Source organism: Bison bison, unplaced genomic scaffold (genome assembly GCF_000754665.1).
Source record: "Bison bison bison isolate TAMUID 2011002044 unplaced genomic scaffold, Bison_UMD1.0 scf7180017864062, whole genome shotgun sequence".
NCBI lineage: Eukaryota > Metazoa > Chordata > Mammalia > Artiodactyla > Bovidae > Bison > Bison bison.
The window spans coordinates 1,259,591-1,278,711 of NW_011494634.1; the positions used below are offsets into that span (position 1 = coordinate 1,259,591).

The window sequence follows — 19,121 nt, forward strand, 5'->3', positions numbered from 1 at the left end:
ACAAAACCTGGGCGGCACTGGACATTTGGAATGAGTTACCTGAAGAATGTGAACGTACTAGGTTGAACTGGAGCTCCCTAGAAGAGAAAGTGAAGAAACCCCTCTCAGCTGGGAAAATGAAGGGAAAATAGTCAAATCTTCGGAGGGACAGATTAAGGCATGATAGAGCAATGGAAGAAACCAGCAAGTCTGTATTCTCTACGTCAACTCGTGTGTGTTAACCTGAGCCTCACCCTCCTTGTCTGTAAATTGGAGCAAGTATTAATTATTTCCATTGTTGAAAGGAGTCTCTAAGATGAGAGTTTGTGTGTGTTTGGTGGGGAGTGAATCGAATTTATGTGAATGTGTGTGTCTTTGGTGGGGAGTGAATCAAACTTACTCGAGTTTACTGACGGGAATTACAGTTCTGGCAAATTTCCCAAAACCCGTAGTAATGCCGTAAACAACTAGAATAAAAAACAGACATCATACAATTGGACGCAGGCTGCATTTTTTAAGTCTGTAAAAAGAAATATGTAACACAAAGAGAAAAAGATACCAGTTTTTTCTTCCACGATTCTGTCTATGACTTCCCTGGATTTTTGCACCCTCTTTTCAGCAGTGGGGGTAAGCTAGGAAGACATTGGGCAGAGCTGAACATGTTGAAGACTTACATGGGCAGCAAGAAAGGTTAGGACATCATCCCCCTCTATTCAGCATACCTTGATTTTGTAGTGTCCCTTGCCCAAGCTGACCAGGTCCTCTGTGGTCAGACTGTCCCCATCTAAGGCGATGTACTGCACAAAAAGAAGGGGATCTCCGTGAGCATGAACAGCTTAATTGCTCAAACAAAAGAGCAGGGAAGCATCGAGGAGAATCAAGCTGTGGCACTTCAGAGGTTTTATCACTACTATGAAACATGAATATGGTAGTTGAAAAGACAGCTTGCTGAAGAGGAGGTTAAGGAAGAAAAATTAGAAATGGAAAAGCAGGACTTCCATGGTTTTCCAGAGGTTAGGAATCCACCTGCTAATGCAGGGGACAAAGGTTCAATCCCTGGTCTGGGAAGATTCCACATCCCATAGGTCGACTAAATCCACCTGCCACAACTACTAAAGCCCGCATGCCTAGAGCCATGCTCTGCAGCAAGAGAAGCCACCACAATGAGAAGACCCTACTCACTGCAACTAGACAAAGCCCTGTGCAGCAATGAAGACCCAGCACAGCCAAAAATAAATAGGTTAAAAATAATAAATGGAAAAGCAAAATGTCTTTCCCTGTTACACAGAGCTGGATAATGCCCTGTCCTCATGGGTTATGTTTTGCTCATGAATTTTGCTAGCCCTCCCCCACTTAAATGAGGAGAGGGAGGGACTTAATTTTCTTAACAGAAAGGAAGTGGTTTGAAACTTACCTTCTCGGGTTCCCGGTATTTGCTGTATCTGAAGTCAGGTAAAGGATAATACTGGGGAATATGGAAAAGCCCCCAGCCCCATCACTGGTGGGAGGGGCCCCCAGAGCAGACCAAGGAGCCTGCAGGAAAGGATACAAGTAAACTCCTTCTGGCTGCGAGGGAATGAAGTCGGGAGACATAGCATCTCCTTCTATAACTGAAACAAGAGTGCAAGAGATACTCTTATGAATCACAACCCAGAATCACATTTGGCATTACCGGTAAACCAAGAAAAGAGCTCTTCAATTACCTTCAAGTTCTATAGAAATGACCGCTTTAAAACAACTTCAGATGCTTTCAGACAGCAAAAAGTCAGAGATGTAAACATGCATGAAAAGGTTTAAGTGAAAGTTCAAGATTCAGTCTACACTTCCATTTTGTTTTAAATCTTTTGTTTATTTTGTTTTAAATCTATTGTTTCAATATATAATACTTTTAATATTTAGTATTTGCAATGCATTTAATAGATTTAATATTTAAACCTATTTATCTTAGTGTTTGACAGTTTTGTTAAACAAAATTGATTTAACTTGGTTTTAAAATGATGCTACTGGCCTCCTGTCTGATAGGTTCTTTTGAAGAGCAAAGGGACTTTGAAAATGATCCAGTAAGCAAAGGTCTTTAGCCCTGCAGTCGAGTTCAGATCTAGTTTTTGCTATTAGTAAGTAACTCTCCTCCTTTCTGAGTCTGCTACCTCATTGTAAAAGGTAGATAAGAATACTGCCTTCCTCACAAGGGTGTTTGAGAATTCAAGATGCTCAGGCAGCATGCATTTTCACCAGAGTAGATCCTCTGGAAGAGGGCATGGCAACCCACTCCAGTATTCATGTCTGGAGAATCCTATGGACAGAGGAAACTGGCGGGCTACAGTCCATGGGGTTGCAAAGAGTCAGACACGACTGAGTGACTGAGCACACACCGCCTATACACAGGAAGGACAGGGACTGTCTCTCCGGACGATGCCCGGCTGCATGCTTTGCGTCCCCTCCCCTCCAGCCACTCACCCACTTCCACGAACTCATTGTCCTCCAGGGCCACGTCCAGTGGGTCCTCATTGTCCAGCAGGCCCAGGCCTTTGCAGCGGCGCACGAGGAAGCGGGCGTCGTCCACCGAGGCGAAGCCACCATTGTCGGGCTTGTTCTTGATGTACCGCCGCACAGCCTCCCGGCCCAGCCAGCCCACCGTGAGCTGCGCGTCCTGGCAGGGCACGGCCAGCCACTCTCCGCGAACGTGCACCGTGTACCTGGGCATGGCTCCTCTGCCTGTGACAGTCACCGTGCGGGCGGGGAGAGCTTTATTGGGAGTCACTGCCGAGGTGTGGTCCACAGACCTAGGATGGACTTTCAAACACGCCCCCCTCCTTTCTCTGACTCATTCCCACAGGGGATAAATATTTATTGAGGGCCCCATGGTGTCCATTTGAGTTTTTGCCACTGAGCGAGGAGCAAGAGTGAGGGTTGCCGCTGCCGGCTACCTGCCCTCCACGTCTGCTACCAGACAGGCCTGCGGTCTCCAGCCTGGGGGTCCTGGCACCTGTGGGGCCTACTGCTGACCTCTCTCTGCAGGGGCTCTGATTCCTCCCTCCCCTGGTTTCTGTCTGTGTCCCTTCATTGCCGGCCACTTATAAACACCATGTTCCTGTGTTTATCTGGAATTACTCAACTGTAAAATGCTCTCCACACCAGGAAGTGTGGCAATCCTCATCCACTTGTTTATTCCCCAAATACCTGTTGAGCAACTTTGCCCTTACCACAACTAAGGTTTTCTGAAGCTGTCCCTCTAGAGATCATCTTCACAACTCAAGGTCACCATTTGGGTGACAAGCCGCTGTGGACCGGAGGTGAACAGCTCAGACAGCCATGGGTGGGGTGCGGCTCCACCACTTATCATCCTGGAGCAGTAAGTTATTGACCAGCCTGTGTTTCCTCATCCAAAAGCAAAGGGACTTGTTGGGGGCCAGAGTGAGGTACTCCACCCGTGACAAAGGTCATGAGGAAGGAGACTCGACATACACAAAGGTGGGATCGAGCCTCAGGAGTCCCCCTGGAAATCCTCGAGCATCTACCCCCATAACCAGACCCTGCCTACTTTACTACTTTGTGCTCATCTACACCTCTGACTTTACGGGGGGCTGTCCCCCACCACCTCTTTCGGAGAAGGAGTTAATTTAGAGCTCCAGTTAATAAAAACTCCTGGGCGTGACAAGAGTGTTTTAACCTACAAACTCCTCTGAAGGTTCTCTGGCCTGCCTGACAGGCTTGTCCGGCCACATGTGATTGCTCACAGCCTCCCAACTGTGAGAGGCACGAGATGCTTTAAACCTTCTAAAAACAGGTTCCTTAGAAAAGTTAGAAAACCATCAGTATAAGTATAGTGGGCTGATTAGAAATTGTATTGGTGAAGGGTTTTTCATTTGTTGAGCCAATGTTTGTTGCTAAGACTCCACATCCCCTGCCCTTACACACATTAATGAATATATAGAAGAAATAAGTATTAACCTTTGATATAAATCACATTAGACCTTAAGCTAAGTAAATTCTTTCCTTAACTAAAACCCACTACACCCTCACCCTATAGGAATGTAACTTTATTTGGGTGGCATCTGTTTTAAGAATAATCACCCTTGGAGAAAAAACTGTTCTGGTTGACTGACCACTGTCACAAGGAGAGGGTCATAAATTGTCATCAGGCCCCCCTGGCCAGAAGATGATGTAACACCCCTAAGACCTCTGTATACATTTGTATGAAGCACCTGACTTTAATAAAAGTCAGGACTGCTGTCCCCACATGACTTTTGTATAACATCTCAGTGTATAAAAACAGACTCTGGAAAATAAAGAATTGGGATCAGTTCCTCAAAAGACTGGTCTCCCCATGTCTCTCTCTCTCTCACTCTGGCTGAGTCTCCATCTGGAGCGCGGAACCCGCCATGCTTACTAATTATGCCTGGGCTTCTAAGATCCGACCAGGGAGGCCTCAGTGTCTCTCCTTCGGGAGAATGGAAGGACGCCTGTGGCCTACGTAAGTGGTGCAAGCTTCTTGTCTTGAAGTTTTATTGGTCTCCCGCGTAAACCAGGCTACTCAGCCTCTTTTCTCCACTGAATTTTCCTACTGAGCTATCCTCATTCTATTACTCTTTATATCTTTGATGAATATTTAAATAGTTGCCGAAGCCATCTGCCCTTCGAATACCCTGGATCAGCCGGGGCAGGACCCCGGCAGGACTAATTTCCTCACTGCAGTGTTTGCAGTATCTATGCCTTGTATGTGCTAAGTTGCTGTGACTGTGTCTGACTCTTTGTGACCCCATGGAGCCCACCAGGCTCCTCTGTCCATGGGATTCTTCAGGCAAGAATACTGGGGTGCATTGCCATTTCCTACTCCAGGGGATCTTCCCAACCCAGGGATAGAACCTGGGTCTCACATTTCCTATATTGTCAGGCAGGTTCTTTACCACCAGAGCCACCTGGGAATCCCTACCCATGCTCAAATCCTGGCCCAGCCATTTCCTGACTGTGTGACCTCTGGGCAAGTTACTTGACTTCTCTGGGCCTCAGTTTCTTCACCTACAAAATGAAGATGATAGTAGTGCCTATTTCAAAGGGCTTTTGGGAGGACTAAATGAGTTTATACATGTAAAGCTCTTAGAGTAGCACCTGGTACAATGGAAATGCTACAAAATTGTGATGACTATCATTGAGACTTTTAAAAAGTTTTTTAAAACAATATATTAAAAAATATTTGGCTGCATTGTGTCTTATCTGAGGCACACGAGATCTTCATTGCATCATGAGTGATCTTTCTTTGCTTGGCTGCTGCTGCTGCTGCTGCTAAGTCGCTTCAGTCGTGTCCGACTCTGTGCGACCCCATAGACGGCAGCCCCTCCATCCCTGGGATTCTCCAGGCAAGACCACTGGAGTGGGTTAACATTTCCTTCTCCTAAAACCTTCAGTGGGGGTAAATGGCCCTTTTCTAGGCTGCTTTCCTTCTTCTTTACCACTATAAAGATGTTATTTTTTTTTCATTGAAGGATAGTTGATTTACAGTGTTAGTTATCACTGTACAGCAACCATGATTCAGTTGTATATACATATATACATTCTTTTTAAAATAGTCTTTTCCATTATGGTTTATCACATTATATTGACTATAGTTCCCTGTGCTATACATGAGGACCTTGTTTATCCATACTATATGTAACAGCTTACATCTGCCAACCACAGCCCCCCACTCCCTCTCTCCCCCAGCCACCTCCCCAGTAGCAACCACCAGTCTATACTCTATGTCTGTGATTCTGTTTGTTTCATGGGTAGGTTCATTTGTATCATATTTTAGATTCCACGTGTAAGTGACATAATATAGTATTCATCTTTCTCTTTTGGACTTACTTCACTTAGTATGATAATCTCTAGGTGCATCCCTGCTGCTGCAAATGGCATTATTTTGTTCTTTTTTATGGCTAAGTAGTATTCTACTATATATATATGTGAAAGAAAGAAAGTGAAAGTTTGCTCAGTTGTGTCTGACTTTTTGTGATCCCATGGACTGTAGCCTGCCAGGCTCCTCTGTCCATGGAATTCTCCAGGCAAGAATACTGGAGTGGGTGGCCGTTCCCTTCTCCAGGGGATCTTCCCAACCCAGGGATCAAACCCATGTCTCCTGCACTGTAGGCAGATTCTTTACCGACTGAGCCAGCAGGGAAGTGCCTGTATATATGTACACATCTTTATCTTTTCATCTGTCGATGGACATCAGATTGTTTCCATGTCTTGGCTACTGTGAACAGTGCTGCTGTGAACACAGGGGTGCATGTATCTTTTTGAATAGTTTTGTCTAGATATACACCCAGGAGTGGGATTGCAGGATCATGTGGAAGTTCTTAGTTTTCTGAGGAGCCTACATACTGTTCTCCACAGTGGCTACACCAATGTACATTCCCACGTTGGATGATTCTCTTTTCTCCACACACACAGTCGGACACGACTAAGCGACTTCACTTTCACTTTTCATTTTCATGCATTGGAGAAGGAAATGGCAACCCACTCCAGTGTTCTTGCCTGGAGAATCCCAGGGACGGGGGAGCCTGGTGGGCTGCCGTCTATGGGGTCGCACAGAGTTGGACACGACTGAAGCGACTTAGCAGCAGTAGCAGCAGAAATTACTTATTTTTGTTCACTCAGAAATTATGTGTGAACCTAGCCTGGCACAAAGACATTCAACGTACACTTATTAGCTGAGTAAGGGTATGTTGAGCTGAGTAAGTGTATTTGCTGAGTACAAAGACATTCTACATACACTTATTGCTGCCGCTGCTGCTAAGTGGCTTCAGTCATGTCCAACTCTGTGCAACCCCATAGACGGCAGCCCACCAGGCTCCTCTGTCCCTGGGATTCTCCAGGCAAGAATACTGGAGTGGATTGCCATATACTTATTAGCTGAGTTAAATGTACATTGAGCTGAGTAAGTGTATTAGCTGAATAAGCATAGCTGCCACTGAACTGGCTCCAGGTAAATCCCTATGAACATTTGTCTTTAGCGCCCTCTACCTCCTCCATCCCGTCCTTCAAGACCACCCTCATGTATCCCTGGCCCCAATTCATGTTCAGTATCACTAATCAATGACATTAGCTTAAAGTATGGGGTATGCTTATAGATCAAGGGAAGACTCCTAAAGCATCACCTGTGTCCATGGATTTGCTCAAGTCCAATCACTTAGGGCTTCCCAGGTGGCCCAATGGTAAAGAATCTGCCTGCCAAAGCAGGAGATGCATGTTCTATCCCTGGGGTTGGGAAGACCCCTTGGAGGAGGAAATGGCAACTCCAGTATTCCTGCCTGGAGAATCCCATGGACAGAGGAGCCTGGCAGGCTATAGTCCATGGTGTTGCAAAGAGTCAAACACAGCTGAGTGACTGAGCATGCACACAATCACATAGAATGTGATTATATCCCATGAATTTGAGCTGAACTCTGTCCTCTGATAGTCCCGGCATGGAGATGAGTGAGAGCAGAAGCTTGAAAAACAGAATTGCACTGCAGTGTAGAAACATGCCCAAAGGGAGAGAACTGTTTGGGACAGTGAAAGCAGGGAAGTCTGAGGACTACAAGAAGGGTCAAGGTGTTTGCTTCAATTTAAGACCTTCCCCCTCTTTTTACTACATTAGCACTTTTGGAGGGTATTTAACGATGATATACCCCAACCACATTTATCCTTCAAGATACCATTCCTCTTTGCTAGAGTTTACTTGGCCATGGGTGGATCAAAGCTGGGTCAGAGTCTCACCTATGGGAATTTTGAATTAGGACAGTCTCTCCACATGGTAAGAACTATCTGCAACAGTAAAGTTAGGGGTGGCCAGACTATACAAGGTGGGCCAGTTCAGTCACTCAGTCGTGTCCAACTGTTTGCAAATAGAAATGGAAGATAAGAGTATTGATGTCTCTCCTGTCCTGGTGTCAGGGCCCTTCTGTCCGTCCTCAGATGCTGATAACCTCCCCTTACCCTGTGTTCTTAAAATAATCCTTTTCTCTTTCTGAACTCTAGTCATTGGGGTTGCTATCACTTACGATCAAAGCATCCTAACTAATGGAACAGTGGTTTCCAAGCTCTGTGCTGAGGCACCCTAGGGCACTTCATTACATTCATGGGGGTACGTTGTTACTCTCTCACTTGGATCAAGTTGTTGTATTGTTTTTAATTCTTTCTTCCTCTGTGTTGTATGCTGTTTGTTGGTGGAGAATGTTTGCTGATCACTAAGGAGATGAGGCAGGTTGAATAGATTGTCAGGTATCCCTGAGGGAAGAAGCAGGGTATTCAGGTTGACCATCTGACCCTGACAGGAGAACAGGCCAGCAGGGGATCCAGGTATGGGGAGCAGAGTGCTCCCCCCAGTTTATACACTTTTGGTAAGGGAGTTGATCCTATGTCCACCAGCTGGGTGATGAGCAAATCTAACCAAGTATTCATGTGTAAGTTTATTTAAAAAGAAAAATCTTAATTATGCTGAATTTTTGGTGTGCAGAAGACTCAAATTAGAGAGCTTAAAAAAGAGGTAAATAATAATATGTTGACATGTCTATCTTGTGACCATGCTGCTGCTGCTGCTGCTAAGTTGCTTCATATAGGGAGAAAATGAATATGAAATAATTGAAAAACCTGACATTTATAAATCAAAAGGTTAAGCTTTGCTAAAATTCACTGTACAAAGAACACGCCACCAGGGCTGCAGCAGGGGGAGGTAGCTCAGCTTTATTTATGAAAAAAAAAATCACTGACAAAACAATAAAAAGCCAAAACTAAAAAGACATTTTTAGTTACAATGTGAGCTGAAGCGTTGTATTTTTTTATGAATTTGATTTTAAAAAGAGAAATATCTGACATCAGCAATGGGCAGGTCCTTAATCCACTTTTAAATCTTTCCCCACAAGCATGGCAGTCACAGGGTGCATGGATGCCTTGTGCTCCTTGTAGGTACGGACGGCTTGATCATGGGATTTGTCAAAGGCAGCAAGGTCCCTGCGTTGAGAAAAAAAAAAAGATAATGACTTGTTGACTTGTTTTGGCAAATTTTATTATGGCTTGCAGAGCAAACAGATTAATAATAAGTATGCCAGGTTATATTTTTTCAGAATTCCTGTCAAATTCATAGTCAAAATAATTTCACTGAGGTATTTTTAAATTGTATCTTGTGGCCACGATAACAACTTTTTTCAATTTTACCAAGCATTCCTTTATTAAATGTCAAGCAACCTACTCTTCTACCTAATTGCAACATTTGAATTAAACAGGTTTGGCTTTACCTGCTTGATCCTTCTTGCATTTAACTTCAGACACTTTTTTCTTGTGCTTCCCTACTCACCAATGATCTTCTACTTGATTTTAAAGACCTTCCTGTGTATATAAGATTGCCTTCAATTTATTTCCTTTTCAGCAGCATCTAATCCTATTTGGCTGGCCCATAACAGATAATCTTCTTAAAAAGCTAACGAAATCATCTCAAATTTAAAACATTTAGAAGTGTTAACTCCTATTCCAAAATTATATCTATAATCTTTAACAAATTTTAAAATACTATTTTTAGATTGCACTTTACAAAGTATTATAGCAACAACAAAAATATCTGTTTAAGATTTTTCTTTCCCATTCTTAATGTAAAGTCAAAGCACAGGGAGACTCGTTTCTTACTTGAATAAGGGCCGTGTAAACTTCATCCTTCCTTGTTCAGTTGCCATTTTTAGAGCCAAAGGAATTGCTTCCTCCCATTTCGATTGAATGCAGAGTCGTAACCATCTAAAAGGAGGATTTTAGGTGGTATGGGGTGGGAAATGAGGTGGGAACAGGATATGACAGGCACATCTGAAAACTTCTGTAATGACAAATAATCCCATTATAGCTGCACTGCACACCACTTTATATTATGTCCTTATTCTGAGAATCTCAAATCCTTATATATATCGTTCAATAATTGGAGAAGAGGAGGAAGAAAAGTGTGTTCTTGAATCATGTTTGAATCATGAATATCATGTTTTAGAATTTGGATTATGTAGGTGCTCATGGGCCTAACATATGCAATTTCTGAAGGAATTAAACTTTGATTCAGGCTTATACTACCAAATTTAAACTAAGAAAGATGGACAGAATCAAAGATTTCTGACTGTTCCCATTTCAGAGCCCATTTGGTTAGTTGTGGAAGAGTGCTGATACCACTGGATCCTTAATTCTAATTTTTTTAAAGGCAAGAAAAGCTTACAGAGTATTCTAACAAAAACTAATATGATCATATTACAGACACTGCAACTATTCCTTAAAGACCACTATAACTCTGTATATAGATGCAGTGAATTTAACAAGGATTTCTCGAGACTCAAGTATGTCTCACATGCTGCTTCCCCTTTCTCTATCTGTTAAACTAGTTTTCCACTTTCTTCCACAGAGACAAGTTAAAATGATGTACCTGAATCGTATTTCAGAATTGTTAATGGCATTGAAGTTGTACACCTCTTGCATTCGCTTTATGTGCCCCAATGGAAGAGGTGCCTAGAGCAAAATAAAGAAGTATAATGTATCATTTCAACAGGATTCCTTGGAAGAAAGGAGTGGGAGAGAAATTCTTAGCCAGATTAAAATCCTCAAGTGTATAATATAGCAATTAGTTAGATAAAAATAAACAAATGCACACTAAGATAAATTTTGTGCAAACTTATTCTGAATATGGATGTCCTGCTAGGAGGCAAAGTGTTAGTCACTCAGTCGTGTCCAGCTCTTTGCGACCGCACGGACTGTAGCCCACCAGCCTCCATAGATTTCTCCAGGCAAGAATACTGGAGTGGGTAGCCATTTCCTTCTCCAGGGGATCTTCCTCACCCAGGTCTCCTGCACTGCAGGCAGATCCTTTACCGTCTGAGCCACCAGGGAAGCACTATGAGCCAAGGGTTAATTTAATTTGCAAGATACATGGAGAATTAAATGAGAAGTACTCTCTTGAGACTTTTGGATGTGTATAAATACTAACTTTCAGACCCTTTCCAGAATCTTTCAAGTTCTTCCTTATACTTTACATATCTTAAATTTATTCTATTCTCCAGATTCAATCACAGTTAATTTTTTTCCCTCACTGAGTTCCCCCAGTGTTATCTTTGTATGTTTCCTCTGAAATCCCTTTTAAATTATCTATATCCCTACAAAATAGCAGTTTTTAAATTTTTATCTTACAGACCCTTTTCAGAATCTGATGACTAATATGTACCCTTTCCTTAAGGGGAAAGTACATATATAAACACGAACTTATGTGTACAGTTTCAGGGGGTTCATCAACTCTTGTGACCAAGTTGTGTGTGTGAGAGAGTGCTCAGTCATGTCTGACTCTTTGCAACCTCACAGACTATAGCCCACTGGGCTCCTCTGTCTGTGGAATTTTCCAGGCAAGAATACTGGAACGGGTTGCCCTTTCCTACTCCAGGGAATCTTCCCAACCCAGGGATCGAACCCACATCTCTTCCATTTCCTGCACTGGCAGGTGGATTCTTTACCACTGTGCCATCTAGGAAGCCCCTGTGCCCAGGTTAACCCGCCCTAAAGGGAGAACAAGTTTGGGTGAAGGAGAGAAAGAAGAGTTCAGTTTGGTCAAGCGTAGAGTCTGTGGTGCCTGCATGATGCAGGCTGAGGAACCACGAGGTAGTCGGTAACTCTCTGCTCCAGCCATGACTTTTTCTTACAGAACCTCACTCCCACTCATTAACCATCTCTGCTCTCACTGACTGCGAGACCCTTCCCAAATCGTTTCAGTTCAACTCAGCTCCAAGTCAAGCCAGGCTGGCCAGCTGGTTATAGTCTCATCCTCAGTGCCCTTCCTCTCCAGTGTTTGATGTGCCTGCTCCCCAGTCACCCCATCATTTCGCTTTTCACAGTTCCAGGAGACAGGCCAGGAGGGGCTACAGAAGTGTGTGATGACGGCTTCATGCACTAAAAAATACTCTAAAGCCCCTGTTGCTGTAAAATGCTATTCCTTATCTTGTATTGATTCCACAGGAAATTCTGTTCAAAAGTCTCCATCCCTCTCAAGGTCCTTAGACCTAAGCTCTTAGGTCTAAGGACCTGTCTTATAATAAGAAAGACCTCACTGTGTCCCACTCAACATACAGCATCTCCTCTCAGCTGTGCATATTCATTTAATCCCCTGGCTTTGAAACCTTCAAATCTGCTTGGACTTCTTCCTGTTAACCCCTAATCCAGTGAGTCCCCAAACCCCTTGCTCCATCCTGTGATCTCCTTCTCCTTGTCCTGTTCTTTCCCTTCCCACCAGCTCCCTCCCTCCTGTCCTGGGCTCCTTCGAGTCTCCCAACTAACTTCACTGCCAGCATTCCTCATTCCATCCAGCCTCCCCAGCATCAGAGGAATAGTCATCATAATCACCATTGCATCAGATGAAAGTGAAAGTTAAGTCGCTCAGTCGTGTCCGACTCTTTGCGACCCCATGAACTGTAGCCTATCAGGCTCCTCCGTCCATGGGATTTTCCAGGCAAGAGTGCTGGAGTGGATTGCCATTTCCTTCTCCATGGGATCTTCCCAACCCAGGAATCGAACCCGTGTATCCTGCATTGCGGGCAGACGCTTTACCGTCTGAGCCACCAGATGACTCGTCGTTAAAAATGTGAAATCCTTTGCTCCTATCTAGAATCACATCTAACATTTCTAGCTTGGAATTCAAGACTTGTCACATCGGGTCCCCGCAGTCTTTCTTGTGTTCTCTCCATTAACCTCTTTCCCAAACCCACAGCTTCCTCCTCTTGCAACACCTGCCACGCTCTGTCATGTTCTGCTCTGTCCAACTTGAATTTGTACCTCCCTGCTGACTCTGTTCTGCTCAGATCAATCCCCAGTTCCTCCAAATCCTTCCTGATTACCCCGGTTGGAAGAGAATCCTTCTTCCCTTTTTTCACAAATGACACCTAAAATTCCTTTTACTGCTAAATTTTGCATGTGTGACCGTTCCTAGTAGCTTATAAACTTTTTGAGGACATGGGATATTTCTTTCTTACATACTTTTATATTCAACACTGTATTAAACATAGCAGGCATTCAATCAACAAATGTTTTTAAGTAAACAAATGAATTTTAACAAATCATTTTTCTCTGTTAGTTTCCACATTAATACTTTTCCAATGCTGTGCCTTTATGCCCATTTTAATTTCTAATATTTTGAGCTAGTACTTACACTCTGGAGCATCTGTGCTAAAAATTCATTCACTTGATGGGAAGAGAAGTCTTTTAGGTCTGCTGAGCTGAATGAATTTAAATCATCATCTTTGGCCTGAAATAAATGTTGCCTGATTATTTACATTCATGTACAACTCAACAAAATGTATTGGTTTATCTGACATAAAAGTTAAGAAAGAGAAATACAAGGATACATAAGATTATAAAAAAATTAAATTAAGCATTAGCTATTTTAAATCATTCTGAGATGGCATCAGTGTAAGTTAAAGAGCTGATATGATTCCTAGATCTATATTACTTAAGAAAAATTAGACCGTTAAGAGTGGAGGAAACTTTTGACATCCTCTGCCATTTGCATTATGTAGATTTCCAAAGTAAAGAAACACTGCAAAATACACGGCAGGTAATTTACAGGCCAATTCAAAAATGTGGGTAAAAAATCATATTGCATATTCTTTAAAATACCACACTAAGGAACACATAAATCCACAAACAGATCTCTCCCTTCATCTCCACATATTCTATTTTCCCCTGCTTAAATCTTGGAAATTGTCTAAGGAAAAAAAAGTGCTTCTGTACTTTTCAATTTAGGATTTACTGTGATTTATCTTTGAGGAAATGATTAAGGAATATTAATAAAGCTTATCAAAATGGGTATTTTTAGAATCTTTTAAAATAGTTTCAAATTATTTTAAACTAGGGTTTCTTTTAAAAGAAATATATGCATGGGGAACACATGTATACCTGTGGTGGATTCATTTTGATATTTGGCAAAACTAATACAATTTGGTAAAGTTAAAAAAAAAAAAATATATATATATGCAAAGGTTTGAAAAAAAAACAAATAGGACCAAATGAAAAATTCCTCTGCTTTTGCTCCCTGTCTCTAAGTCCCACTCCTCAGAAACCTATATTAATAGTTCCTTGTATATCCCTCCAGAAAATTTAATGTATGCATATACATCTTTGAATAGAAACATTATTTTACAGCCTCCTCCCCTTCAAAATGCCCTTAATATCAGAACTTCTTCCCTTTTTAGAAACTGACCTCAATATTAGAAGTTACAGATCTCATTCTTTGCTTAAAAACATGCAAATTTAAACTATCGAGGATATACTTATTAGTGGTAAAATCATAAAGAGCAGGGAAAAGATAAAACCACAATTCATGGTCACGGTTACATGGCAGGGCCAGGTGGGTGGAGAGAAGAACGAGACGGGGAGGGCCAAGTACCGACAGAGGAGGTACATATGTGTACAGCCAGCCCACTGCTCTGACAGGAAACTGTTGAATTTTGTATTTTCTTATGTTCATATTTTATTTAAAACCAGAGTATCTTTGTCATGGTTTCCCGTTCTGTTTTCCTGATTTGCCTTACTCCTGATTTGGTTTCTTTTCCTTTTGCTGGCTTTCCCTTGGTTCTCCTAATACCTGGAGATTTCTACTCCTCTCTTACACTCCAGTCCCAGACTTTGGGGGAAACTGTGCCTCCCTATCTCTTCTTCTAAGGGCCCCTATATTCATCGTTCCCAAAAATCATTTCCTCTCCCCTAAGAGGCCTATATTTCCCTTTCCCTTTTAAGATCAAGAAAAATCAGAACCAATACCATCAACATCCATTTGTTTTCCCCTCAAATTTAACTTTACACACTGGGGGCTGGTATATGTTATTTTGGACAAACCAGACTCAATGAATAGCCTTTCCGAGCACATGAGTTCATAAGTAAAGCACCACTCTCCCACTTCATTGAGTAGAGACATATTTGTACAATTCAAAAAGGAGGCAAAAACCATACATTACTACTCACAGTGATCCATCTTTGACTCAAGGAAATGCAAGCATTTGTCAGGGTCATATCATAACTGCAACAATGAAAAAATATTAGAGCTTATATTTTATACAAAGCCAAATGCTTTTGCATCAATGCCATTCTGAAATTATAGAACATTCTTAAATCTCAGAGTTCTTTTGAAAATAACCCCAGAGTGATGGCAATAGGAAATCTTCTACCTGATTTAAATATGACTGATATCCTCTAAGAACACAGAAATCCAAGTAGATACCAAGTTCATGAAACACTGGATTATTTTGTTTTTTATTATTGTCTGTGCTGGGCCTTTGTTGCTACGTGAGGGCTTGCTCTCACTGTAGCGAGCATGGGCTACTCTTCACTGCTGTGTGCGGTCTTCTCACTGCGGTATGCAGGCTTCTCAGTGTAGCGGCTTCTCTCGTTGTGGAGCACAAGCTCTAGAACTTGGGTTCAGTAGTTGTGGTGACTGGCTTACTTGCCGTGAGGCGTGTGGGGTCAAACAGCTGTCCCTTGCCCTGCCAGGCGGATTCTTAACCACTGGACCACCAGGGAAGCCCCAACACTGGATTATGCATTGGAGAGAATGCCAAAACCTCGTAGCAGAGACTGTCACACGCTTCAGCAGTATGTGCTGAAGGGGCTGGGCTGAGCATATGCAGTGTTTTCTGATGGCAGGAGCAGTTGCGGGTACACAGGACAACCTGGCAACCACCACAAGGTCCTTGCCTTTGTGGATTTTACCTCCCATGGTTCCACCCATCTAATCATCCACCAGATCTGCCAGTAACTGCTGTGTGATAGGCACTGTCCTAGATGATGGGGAAATAATGGTGAAACCCTTGGGAGACTCCAAAATCTTGTGATTTTGTTCCTCTCTCTTCAGAAGAAAGCAGAATTAACGAACCCTGATCATTAAGCAAAGCAACTTATGTTAAGGTTTATGAGTTCTCAGCTTGGAAAACAAATCATGCATTTTGCAACAATGAAAAAGACCATGTAACGTGTGTGAACTTCTTGTAAAACATCTCTCTTTGTCTGTAAGTCATGCTTGCTTGATGTGAAATGTTTCTGTTAGAACACAGAGGGGTACCTGTCCTGCAGGGCCTAAATGAGGTAAGTTTGATTATAAGTGACCACAGAACTTGCTTTCAGACTTTGTGCCATGGGGCAAGATAATAAAAGGGTCAAAGCAGTGACCTTTTTGTTTGCATTTTGTTTTGTGGCCCCATGGCTTGTGGGATTTTAATTTCCTGACGAGGGATTGAACCTGGGCCCTTAGCAGTGAGGGCGTGGAGTCTTAACCACTGTGCCACCAGAGAGTTCCCAGCAGTGATCTTTTCTGAATTAAGCTGCCAGTTTATTTTCATGAAGTAGTCAGGCTGTGGGCAGTGGGCAGGACCTTTTGACTGCCCTCGAGTCCAAAGTGGGACCAGAGGTCCTTGACTGCTCAGAATGTAAATTACCTTCAATTAGAACATGACTTCGGAGAAGGCAATGGCACCCTACTCCAGTACTCTTGCCTGGAAAATCCCATGGATGGAGGAGCCTGGCAGGCTGCAGTCCATGGGGGTCACAGAGTTGGACACGACTGAGCGACTTCACTTTGACTTTTCACTTTCATGCATTGGAGAAGGAAATGGCAACCCACTCCAGTGTTCTTGCCTGGAGAATCCCAGGGACAGGGGAGCCGGGTGGGCTGCCGTCTATGGGGTCGCACAGAGTTGGACACGACTGAAGTGACTTAGCAGCAGCAGCAGAACATGACTTAGTACTGATTTCATAAGAAACAGCAGGACAGTAAAAAAAAAAAAATCTTCAGCTGGTCTGTTTCTTGGTGCCTGAAACTTCCTTCTCAATGTCAAAAAAAAAAATTAAATAAGGATTAGCCCAGGCAGGCAAAGCAATCCTTTCTTAGGGCAAGGTCCTAAGAAAAGTAACGAGTGACCCAGGTATAAGGCCTGTTCTCCTGGTGCTTCAGTGGAGTGAAGGAGAAAGACTTAATAATTACACAAATAAATTTAAGATTACAGTCGTGGCAACAACTGGGAAGAAGTGATCTACAGCACCGAGAAACCCAAAATGGGAGACTTGACCTAGTTAGAGAGGTCAAGGAGTGCTCCCATGAGAAAGTGGTTCTTGAGTTGAGACTGGAATTAACTGGGTAAAGAGTACTCAGGTAGAGGGAACAGCAAGTTCCTGGCCGCAACACGGAACAGTCAGCATCTCTGAACAGGACTCTTGGAAGACCAGGGCTCAGGCCCCTGCTTTAAGGAGTGTGCTTTGTGTAAAAGGCAGTATAATGGGTTGATGGCAACCAAAGTTTAAATCTCAACTCTCATTATCTCCTGTGCAACCTTTGACAAGACCCTTTACTCTAGCTAAGCCTAATATACCTCCTCTGGAAGTGGGGATGGTAATTTATGAAACTGTTGTAATAATGAACATAAGGCTCTTGTGTTATTTTTCTTACTACAAAGGTTTTCAAGAAAAGGGTAATATCTTATTCTTTTCTGTATCTCTCACCGTCTTTGTGCAGAAAGGAGGCACAGTTGCTGTGTCAGGTCCGACTCTTTGCGACTCCATAGACTGTAGCCTGACAGGCTCCTCTGTCCATGGGATTTCCCAGGCAAGAATACTGGAGTGGGTTGCCATTTCCTTCTCCAGGGGAATCTTCCCAACCCAGGGATCAAACCCACATCTCCTGCATTGGCAGGCAGGTTCTTTACCACTGAGACACCAGAGAAGGCCTCTCAGTAAATACCTGCAAGGACTTTAACTAATTTATATTTATAATATTACGGAAATTACTTTTTTGACCCCAGGGTTAAGGTTCTAACACCTAAGAACTCAACTCTTATTACAAACTAGTAATAGCTTAAGGAAGGCATAAAACTCTCTCAGATACTTTGAGGAGCTTTAGGATTTCAGAGAATGAGAAGGAAAGCTTTAGAATGTAAGCATTTACTTGGGTTTTACAGGGGGCAGTCCAGGAGAGTACAGCCAGGTGTTCCAATCCACTTGATTGAGAATATCAACCTGAGAAGAGAAGGCACACGCAGTTTACTACAGAACAGTCTTTTCTATTGAAAAAAAAAATCTAAAACAGATTTTTAGGTCCTCAAATGTATAATTCTGTCTACACTGATGTGCAAGATAATTTTTAAGTCTCTCTGAAATAAATGTATATTAATCGGCAGTATTCTTTTAAATAAATAGGAAAATCAAGTACACACACAAATCTCTGAACATATTATTGCAAGTTGCTCTGATATAGGAAAATTCTACACATTAGTTCATCCTGTTGAGACCACATTTTAAATAGGAAAACATTCAATGAAAGACTGAATCTTAAATTCTTGGCCAGTACCACTATCAGGCAACTCAAATCGGCCTAACAAATAGCTATTAAATAAAGACAGATTAGGCATGCAAAATAAGAAAACTCTTAAAATCCAACCTTATCTTTAAAGTGGGAATACAAGAAATCCTTCCAGTTATCAGTAGTTATGCTCTTGTAGGAAAATTTCTCAACATAAGCCTTTAAGAATCCTAGGAAAACCTCTACGGTTTTTTAAAAAGAAGAAAAAAAAGTCAATTAATAGATAAATAATTAATATATTTTTTTGGCACATTGTACCAAACAGCAGAGAACATTCAGAGAAAAGGAAAAGCAGAGAGGGCTACAAGGATAGAATAATGTCAAAATGTTCAAAAGTAGAGGTAGAATTTAAGTTGTACCTTGAAGAACATATGTAATTTGGTGGAAGGGAGAAGAGAAATCCTAATTAGAGATAAGAGGATGACGTAAGACACAGAAAAGGAATACACAACATAAATTCTAAAAGCAATGATCCGAGTATGAATAGAGAGGAGGAAAATCAAATTGGACAGGCAGGATGGATCCAGATGAGGAAGGGCTTTCAAAGTCTATCAAGTCAAAGTCCAAAAGAGAGTACAGTTATTTATTTATCTAACTGTAAGTTTTTATTTTTTTAATTGAGGTATCATTGATTTACAATGTTGTATTAGTTTTAGGTATACAGCCAAGTGATTCAATTATACATATCTGTGTGTGTATACATATATTTTTTTTCATATTCTTTTCCAAAAGAGAGTACTTTTAAATGCTCATCAATGGGAAGGTTACATAAACTCCATACAGT

General features: G+C 42.2%; 2 protein-coding genes across 2 annotated transcripts in view; both read right to left on the minus strand.

Moving 5' to 3' along the window:
- HAL (histidine ammonia-lyase) overlaps nt 1–3,045 on the minus strand; it is a 23,751-nt gene extending 20,706 nt beyond the window's left edge. The window contains exons 1-7 of the mRNA XM_010836292.1: nt 2,437–3,045; nt 1,529–1,589; nt 1,394–1,421; nt 702–776; nt 539–611; nt 380–446; nt 40–77 (exon numbers count right to left, since the gene is read on the minus strand). Of these exons, the coding sequence (XP_010834594.1) occupies nt 40–77; nt 380–446; nt 539–611; nt 702–776; nt 1,394–1,421; nt 1,529–1,589; nt 2,437–2,683 (589 nt within the window). The 5' untranslated portion in view covers nt 2,684–3,045. The remainder of the gene's footprint in view (nt 1–39; nt 78–379; nt 447–538; nt 612–701; nt 777–1,393; nt 1,422–1,528; nt 1,590–2,436) is intronic.
- A 5,609-nt stretch (nt 3,046–8,654) lies between these two features.
- The window catches only part of LTA4H (leukotriene A4 hydrolase), a 30,521-nt gene continuing 20,054 nt past the window's right edge, over nt 8,655–19,121 (minus strand). Inside the window, exons 13-19 of the mRNA XM_010836293.1 lie at nt 18,416–18,519; nt 17,924–17,994; nt 14,956–15,010; nt 13,145–13,240; nt 10,385–10,467; nt 9,616–9,720; nt 8,655–8,946 (exon numbers count right to left, since the gene is read on the minus strand). Of these exons, the coding sequence (XP_010834595.1) occupies nt 8,829–8,946; nt 9,616–9,720; nt 10,385–10,467; nt 13,145–13,240; nt 14,956–15,010; nt 17,924–17,994; nt 18,416–18,519 (632 nt within the window). The 3' untranslated portion in view covers nt 8,655–8,828. The remainder of the gene's footprint in view (nt 8,947–9,615; nt 9,721–10,384; nt 10,468–13,144; nt 13,241–14,955; nt 15,011–17,923; nt 17,995–18,415; nt 18,520–19,121) is intronic.